This window comes from Pistacia vera, unplaced genomic scaffold (assembly GCF_008641045.1).
Source record: "Pistacia vera cultivar Batoury unplaced genomic scaffold, PisVer_v2 Contig1111, whole genome shotgun sequence".
Classification (NCBI taxonomy): Eukaryota; Viridiplantae; Streptophyta; class Magnoliopsida; order Sapindales; family Anacardiaceae; genus Pistacia; species Pistacia vera.
In genome coordinates this window covers 193,482-201,378 of record NW_022195151.1, presented here as the reverse complement: position 1 = coordinate 201,378, position 7,897 = coordinate 193,482, and the positions used below count along the sequence as shown (strand labels likewise).

The following is a 7,897-nucleotide window of genomic DNA, read 5'->3' as shown; positions in this document are numbered from 1 at the left end:
AGGGTATTTTGTTAATTTTTAAACTTTTTTATGGTTGTGGTGTTTTAGCTAATTGCTCAGATGTAGGGGGGCTGGGTAATTGTTATTTGATAGACATTTGAGGGCAATTGTGTCCGAAATAGTTTTTACTTAAGGGCAAAATGGCTAGAAAAATCATATTACCTTAGTAATGTTTTAAGAACACCCTCTAATAAGGTAATAAGATTATTCACCACATTACCAACATAAACACTATTTACAATAAAAGATTATGGTAATATTTTATTACTTGCAAACCAAACATATAAATCTTGCAAAATAAACCAAACACATGAATCTTGCAAAATAAACGAAGATTACCCTTGTTATCTTATTTATCCCTAATCCAAACCCAACTCTCTACATACATCAGGCATCACCCCAACCCCAACTACATGATTTCAATAATAAATAGTTGTATGAATTACACAATAATTATCATTAAACAAACTCTCTCCAAACGTATGATTACCCTCCAAGGTTTTTATGAATCTTGGCAATATCTTGGCCGTTGATTTGAAATGCTTTCCTCAAAACTTCGTCAGGAATCAATGGATTGGATGTAAATGCGGCCAAAGAAGTTATTTGGGTTCCAGGGTTTTGGCTGTTAAGCCCAGATAAGACCAGTGCTGGGTTGGATGAGTCGAGATTGAATAGAAAATGAATCAATCCTTTCGGGAACACAAACGATTCACCTGGACGAAGTTGCTGTGTGTATAAGCGCCTTGACGTGTCCACAAAGCCCACAAGAACACTGCCCGTAAGACATATGGTTACTTCTGAGGCCCGTGGGTGTGAGTGGGGCGGGATTAGCCCATTACCCGCTATGTCACCTCGGACCATAATCAGGCCCATGGTGTTGACCCCGGGCAAATTTGCAACACCGGTGAGTGTCACATTGAATCCGAATGGATTTCCACTGGTCTTGGCAGGTTTGCCTAAAACTGAAGTTTTGAAATGAGAAGCACTTGCTAAATTTGGATTAATACATGGCACACCATTAATGAAAACAGATTGGGGAGTTTTATTGTCTGCAACACAGTAATCTTGTAATGGATCTGGGTCTGGTTTAGCCGGGCTCAATAAAAGAGCTAGACAACAAAGGAATAAGTGTAGCATGGCTAGAAATTTTGGTTTTGGGATGTGAATATCATCAATAAGCTAGCTAAAGTTATATATACAGTTGATGGTGAATAGAAATGTTTTTCGAAGAGTTGAAAAAAAAAAAAAAAAATTAATGTGCAAAATAAGGTGATTGAGTAGCTTAAGGGACATTGGAGGAGGGAAAAACAAGGCAAGTTAAAGAAGAAACAATCAGAGCCCCCACAGAGAGAGATTGATTGATGTATGTTTAGTTAGCAAAAAGACGAACTACTTTGTCGATTGACCTTAAAGCAACAGCACTTTCAATAAAAATCTATCCACTTTAATCATTTTATTTAGTGAAATATGTGCTTATAATATTTAACAACCCCAGAATTAAAAAGGATACAGTACTATAATAACAGAGGTTATTATATCCTTAAAAAACGACATCGTTGTTCCCCATTTTGACATATCCAAGTTAATAATGTGGAGTTAAATCCATTGTGGTCCTTCATGTTTGGCCTACTATCAGAATGGTACAGTAGAATCTGAAGCAACAATTAGGGCCTTGTAAAATGTAAGGTAAGGTAGTAGCTTTTTAATTTTTTTGGTAAAAGTCTGAAATACCCCTAATATTTTCTTAAGTAAATGAATTTAAAAATTAAAAGTTATTAAAAAAAAGTCTGCTAACTGAGAATGTTTTTAAAAATTTAGGGCTCCGTTTGGTTCAAAATTTGGGGGTTTTGGGAAAAGTTTTTTGAAAAAAGTTAAAAAAAAGTTGAATTGGGCGGGTATTACGATGTAGAATTTATAAATTAATAAAATACCCTTTATGTTTGTTTTTTTACAAAATACCCCCTATAATAAAACATTAAAAGTTAACAAAAATACCCCTAATCCACCCTCAAACACCCCCAGCCGGCGACCACCATCGGAGGTGGCCGGAGTCGCCGTATGGCCGCATGACCGGTTGGATCTTGCCGGTCATGCGTCGCTATGACCTTTTCCGGCCAGATCGGCTCACTACCGGCCAGATTCAGTCGGTAGTGCGCCATCCTACCAGATTCCGGCCATTTTCCGGTGGTGGTGGCCGGAATCTGGTAAATGTGGATTATTGGGGTGTTTTTGTAATTTAAAAAAAAATATTTAGGGGTATTTAATTAAATTATCAAATTTAAGGGGTTTAAAAAAAGTTGAATAATATTGGGAGTAGTATTCTCAAAAATCTGAGTTTTTGGGTATTTTACTGTTTAACTTTTTTGGGAATACTAAAAGTAGTATTCCCAAAACTGAAACAAACGCAGCCTAGAAAATTTCCATTAATTATAAGAAAATAAAAAATTAACAGATTAAGGGTATTTTAAATATTTACAAAAAAAAAAAAAATGATACCTACCATAACAAGGACCTTAATTTACTGTCAGATTTTACTGTACCTTAGGCCATAGCTTAGGGACCAACTTGGATTTAACTCCAATGATGTGACTAGTTGAGGTAATTTAATCCTACGGTAGGAAGATGCCCTACAAATGGTGGATAATAATAACTGAGTGGGGCCTTCAGTCTCTGTGTTTGACTTGTTGACTGAGAAATCCAATTTTAAGAAATAATAATAAACAATTACAGTTGTTAATCAATGTACCCACTTTGAATCTCCAAATTTGATCCAACTAATCCTTGACGATTCATTAAAAATCACACCTTTTTATTCTTTACTAACTGTGAAAATTTGTTAAAAGATTAAATATGATTGCATTGGAAATCTAATGTGGGTGGGTAGGTTAACTTTTCTCCTTAGTATGGCCGAGTTTATTATTATCTTTTCAAGGGTTTCCAGAACCAGAAGCAATAGAAACTGACAAAGGTTTTCATTGCTGTAAAAAGGTGGGGAAGTGATAATAGTAGATGGAGCAAATCACAAGCACATGCCTTGTTTATCTTTCTTCTTCATTCATTCATTGCATTCTTTTACAAGTCTTCTTTTTGTCTTCATTGTATTCAGCTCTTTTTTGTTTGATCCAAAAGATTGATTTCATGCCCATGCCAGTTACAGGTCACGTTGTACAAATTTTGTGTCTTGGTGTGGTAGTTTTGTGGTAATTCCAGTCCCCTGCTACTCAGAATATATGGGCGAATCAATAGTGGACGCTTCAAATCATGAAGATGAGGTACAGCTTTTGTCCTTTTAATGAGTTAAAATAAATAAATAAAATATTTCATTTCCCATTATTGTTTTTTGAATATATTATTTAAGGTTTTGGAGTTCCTGATTGTAAAATTCCTGTGATGTTTGTGTTGTTATGAGTTGTCTTGGTTATCACTTGAGAGTATGTTTAGATTTTGGCGTTTATGTTATGTAAACAGATGGGAGAGACAGCTCCCTCAAATCCTGTCCTGGAAGTGTCGGTTTCATTTGGTAGATTTGCGAATGATTCACTGTCTTGGGAGAAATGGTCATCTTTTTCACCCAATAAATACTTGGAAGAAGTTGAGAGGTGTGCAACGCCGGGATCAGTAGCTCAGAAAGCCGCTTATTTTGAAGCTCATTACAAGAAGATTGCTGCTAGGAAGGCTGAGTTACTGGATCAAGAGAAGCAAATGGAGAAGGATTTGTTGAGATCGAATGATCAAACTTGTGGAGATCTGATTGCAGATAATTCCAATACTAAGTCAGAATCTGATTCATCTGAGTGCCAGACTTCTGCTGAAGTTGTGAACCAGGGAACCAGCTTGGCTAATGAAGTGTGTGGAACCCTTTTTAATGAGCCAAGTAATGATGCTGCAGTTACAATAGGGTTTCCGAGTTCATCAATTGAGGAAAGGAAAGAGGAAGCTGAAAGAAAATTAGAAAGTCCTATGTCGGACAAATCAGAAGAAGATGTACATGTTATGGTGAAAGAAGAAGTGAAAAATACTTCCGCGGGGGTGCAAGCTGTAAAGAAGTTGCAGCAAAAGGAGATGGAAAACACTTCAACTGATATAGAAGAAAATGTGAATTTCGATCGTTCAAAGGAATCTCATATGGTCAGATTTATTTTATCTCATAACGGTTTTAATAGGACAGCTTAACTCTAAATTATTTTATGTTTCTGTGGAATTTAGTTGCATGGTTGATTTTTTTTTTGGGTGAATTTTTCTGCTTCTAGATTACTCTGATGAATAAGGAGAGAAACATCACAAGGGCAAAGAAGAAACCAGAATTGGCAGTATCCAAACCATCATCCCTAGCTAAGGCATCACCTACAGCTAAGGCATCACCTGTTACTAAGGCATCATCTATGGCCAAGGCATCGCCTATAGCCAAGGCATCGCCTATAGCCAAGGCATCACCAGTATCTAAGGCACCATCTATAGATAAGGCATCATCCATAACTAAGGCATCACCCATAATTAAGGCGTCACCCATTACTAAGGCATCGCCTATAACTAAGGCTTCATCTGTAAGTAAGGCAAGAGTGTCAAAGCCAACATTGGCTTCTACTCCAAATTATTCTTCAATGTCTTCAGCAAGGATAGGAAACAGTTCATCTTTGTCAAAGTCAAAGAATCCTTCTGGAGGAGAAAGCAAGAAATTAGCTCCTAAGTCCTTGCACATGTCCCTTAGTTTGGGTCCATCGTATCATGATCCAACTTCTGTTACCACAACTAGAAAATCTTTGATTATGGAGAGTATGGGTGATAAGGACATTGTTAAACGAGCATTCAAAACATTTCAGAACAGATACAATCAATTGAAATCTGCTGGTGAAGATCAATCTCTGGCACCGAAGCAGGTTTGTCATTGTATTATGTTTAACCTTGTGAAGAGGCCTTTTGACATCTCTCCTGTTTCTTCCATTCAATTCTCTTATTGGCTTTGTGAAATGTCAAATCTTTATGTAACTTCTGCTTCCATTTCTTCAGCCGGTGCCAGCAAAGGGGACAGAACCAAGGGTTTCAGCTTTCATGACTCCACGAAAAGAGAATGGAGGGTAAACTTTTGGATTTGCTCCTTGTCTGCTAATGGATTTATACAACATTAGACTCATACTTTTGTGTCAATTAGTGATAGGTGTGTTACTTGTATGCATCCAAAACGTGCAGCATATCAGTAGTGCATTATTATTTATATGAGAGTATCTTCACTATCATGTATTATTTTCAGACTAGCAATAGAATATGGAAGATAACTTTAGGAGGTGCTGAGTTAGAGAGGTGAATGAAGAGCAATAGAAACTTATTTATATAAATAATGGCCTGGCTGCTGCACTATATTTTTCTTATGCATAAACTAAGCATAACCTACTGATCATGGCATCACTTTTATGATTTTGTTCTAAAGAAATGGTTTAAAATTTCATTTAGTGACGAGATCTGACATTTTTCTGATACTCAATAATTTCATTTATCTTTTTCGGTGAGCTTAATTTTTGCATTGGTTGGTTTGAAATAGGTCATTCAAAGTAGGTGACGTGGAGAAAAAACATGGTAAGGCTGCTTCATCTTCTTTACCCATGAAAAGGAATGAAAGTGCAGAGAAGAGAGGAGAGGTATCCATTTTAACTTCCCCTTCTCTCTCTCTCCCTCTCCAAATCAATCAATAACACAAAGTTCTTTTGAAGTATGAAATGTTGCTTTCTTTTAACCATTTATGTTATTATCTAATTTCATCAATTCAATTCAGTTCTCCAAGAAACTGGAGGAAAAAAAATCTTATGCTAGAGAGGCAAACAGAACTCACCTTCACACAAAATCGAAGGTATATTTATACCTCACTATTTTTCTTAGTGAGAACATGCATTGGAATCTTTGTTGTCAATTAAGATGGTTGCATATACTCATTACAGTCCAATATAGCTCTTTACAAAGTATCATATAGTGAACTGTCATTAGATGTAAATGATTTTCAAAACTATAAAATCCAAATAAATGGCATTTCTGAATACCTGTGCTTAACACAGGAGAATAAGGGAGCAGAGATAAAGACAGTAAGACAGAGTCCTAATGTCAAAGCCACAACAATGAACAGCTATACATCATGGACAAAGAATAACTAAAGGCTCTTTAGATAAGGTATGCCTTAAATCCATGTACTTCTATATTACAAGTGATTCTGATACCAAGTAAAGTTTCATCATTATTACTCTAGAAACATACATCTCACATAGTGAGTTGTAGATGAAATTACCCTGGTGTGGGCATTTTGGGTTGAATTTATGTTTGTCTGTTCCCAGCCAATGTTTTGTCAGTGTTGTTAACGTGAATAATGTTTAAAACGATCCTTTATTTTCATTGTTATGCTAATCATCTTTCGATTTTAATTATTTCAATTTCGAATCTTTCTGTGTAATTAAAATGGACTATAGTTTTAAGTTCTGGTAAATACTATTAGCATTAAGTTTTAGTCATTGGTGGCAGATGAAGCTGCAAGGTCCTCCGCCATCAAAACTGAGGCTTATGTCTATTCTGCATTATAGTTGGTGATCACTTCAAACATGCTAGCTTTTCAAAATGTGTGACAAACTTTTGTGTTTCACAACTTCTAGAAGCTATCAATCATCTTAGAATTGTAAAAAAGTTTACATGTGCAACCAACTTGTTCTTGTCTAAATTCTCCTTTGACTTAAAACTCTTTAAATATTCTCTGGGGATCTTTACAAGCCATTCTACAAGGAAGTTCTACCTAATTACTAATATGTCAAATTAATTATTACTGCCTAATGGGGTTTGACTCCCCTCATGGGCACCTACATGGTCAAATGCATTGTTTCTCACTTCTCAAAGATTGTATAGTTTGGCAAGGATTTCACTTTAAACTCGGGTTTGCAAAGTGAGGTCGGGGATTTCTAGATTACCAAAAAGAAAAACTAATTAATGCCCAAATGGACTTCTGTGGTTAATGAAAGCCTGGATGATTGTTTCCTTCAAGATAAAATGCACGTGTCTAGCACAACCAAAAGAAGTTGCTTAGAACTAGCTCCTGCTGTAAGTTGAATTACCTAAAATGAAAGTAATTGAATTGATATAGAACAGTGAGCATTTCCTGTATGGTGAATTGCTTCTGCGTAGCTAGAAAAGAGGGAAAATATAACCTGCATTATGACCGTGTCAGTGATTCAACGTCTTGATTTATTCTCAGCTTATATCTCTGCTTATCAATATAAGCTATGAATGCTACATATCTAATATTGCAGGAGGATTCCAAGAATGAGATCCATCGGTAACCCGGATCCTGTACACCGAAAGTGTGAAGCAGCATAATCTAATTACAAAGAGTGGTAGGTGAAGTAACACAAGATATGCAACTACTAGGAGGCTAATGAAATCCATGAACAGAAGGTACATATGAAAGCCATTGCTTCTGAGTAAGGGCAAATGCCCCATTTATGATATCATTTCTTGGCAGAGGCCTGAGTCATTGATGAGTTGCAGGCTGTAGATACATTGCTACAGTATTCAACCCATAAATGTTCATCCTGTTTGATTGTGGGGCATATTAAATAATGTGAAAGAGATAAAGAAGAGACTGAAGCCATGCTATCTTTCATTGATGAACTATTTACTTCGTTTTAGCTACCACCTCCTTTACCCATAATTTGGAAATAAAAATAAAAATTAAATATAGTTTTGTAAGTAGAATATGAAGTTTTTTATTGGCTACTCAGCTGTAAAAATGTTGGAAGAGCACGTAGTTCTTGTGGTTGATAGCTCCTACAATCAAATATGTGTATGTTGGTACACTATTGTTTTGTAATTTTTGTTAATACTAGTATTTTATTTTGAGTAATGATGCTATTGGCACCCCACTTTTTAT

At 35.9% G+C, this 7,897-nt stretch overlaps 2 protein-coding genes across 2 annotated transcripts; one reads left to right on the top strand and one right to left on the bottom strand.

Moving 5' to 3' along the window:
• Positions 1–390: 390 nt before the first annotated feature.
• LOC116140952 (germin-like protein subfamily 1 member 1) lies at positions 391–1,153 on the bottom strand. The gene has a single exon (XM_031426522.1). The coding sequence runs from the start codon at positions 1,135–1,137 to the stop codon at positions 487–489; it is 651 nt and encodes a 216-aa protein (XP_031282382.1). The 5' UTR covers positions 1,138–1,153; the 3' UTR covers positions 391–486.
• A 1,847-nt stretch (positions 1,154–3,000) lies between these two features.
• LOC116141259 (protein WVD2-like 7) lies at positions 3,001–7,388 on the top strand. Its single transcript, XM_031426789.1, has 8 exons — positions 3,001–3,272; positions 3,469–4,128; positions 4,251–4,877; positions 5,008–5,075; positions 5,537–5,633; positions 5,768–5,842; positions 6,045–6,156; positions 7,278–7,388. The coding sequence occupies exons 1-7, from the start codon at positions 3,231–3,233 to the stop codon at positions 6,138–6,140; spliced, it is 1,665 nt and encodes a 554-aa protein (XP_031282649.1). The 5' UTR covers positions 3,001–3,230; the 3' UTR covers positions 6,141–6,156; positions 7,278–7,388.
• Positions 7,389–7,897: the final 509 nt, after the last annotated feature.

What these genes read in the sequence shown, in the direction of transcription:
- LOC116141259 (XM_031426789.1), top strand. Translation starts at nt 3,231, where the DNA reads ATGGGCGAATCAATAGTGGACGCTTCAAATCATGAAGATGAG. An exon ending in CTTCAAATCATGAAGATGAG is followed by an intron (nt 3,273 to 3,468) that starts GTACAGCTTTTG and finishes TTATGTAAACAG; the next exon opens with ATGGGAGAGACAGCTCCCTC. An exon ending in ACCTTCACACAAAATCGAAG is followed by an intron (nt 5,843 to 6,044) that starts GTATATTTATAC and finishes TGCTTAACACAG; the next exon opens with GAGAATAAGGGAGCAGAGAT.
- LOC116140952 (XM_031426522.1), bottom strand. Translation starts at nt 1,137, where the DNA reads ATGCTACACTTATTCCTTTGTTGTCTAGCTCTTTTATTGAGCCCGGCT.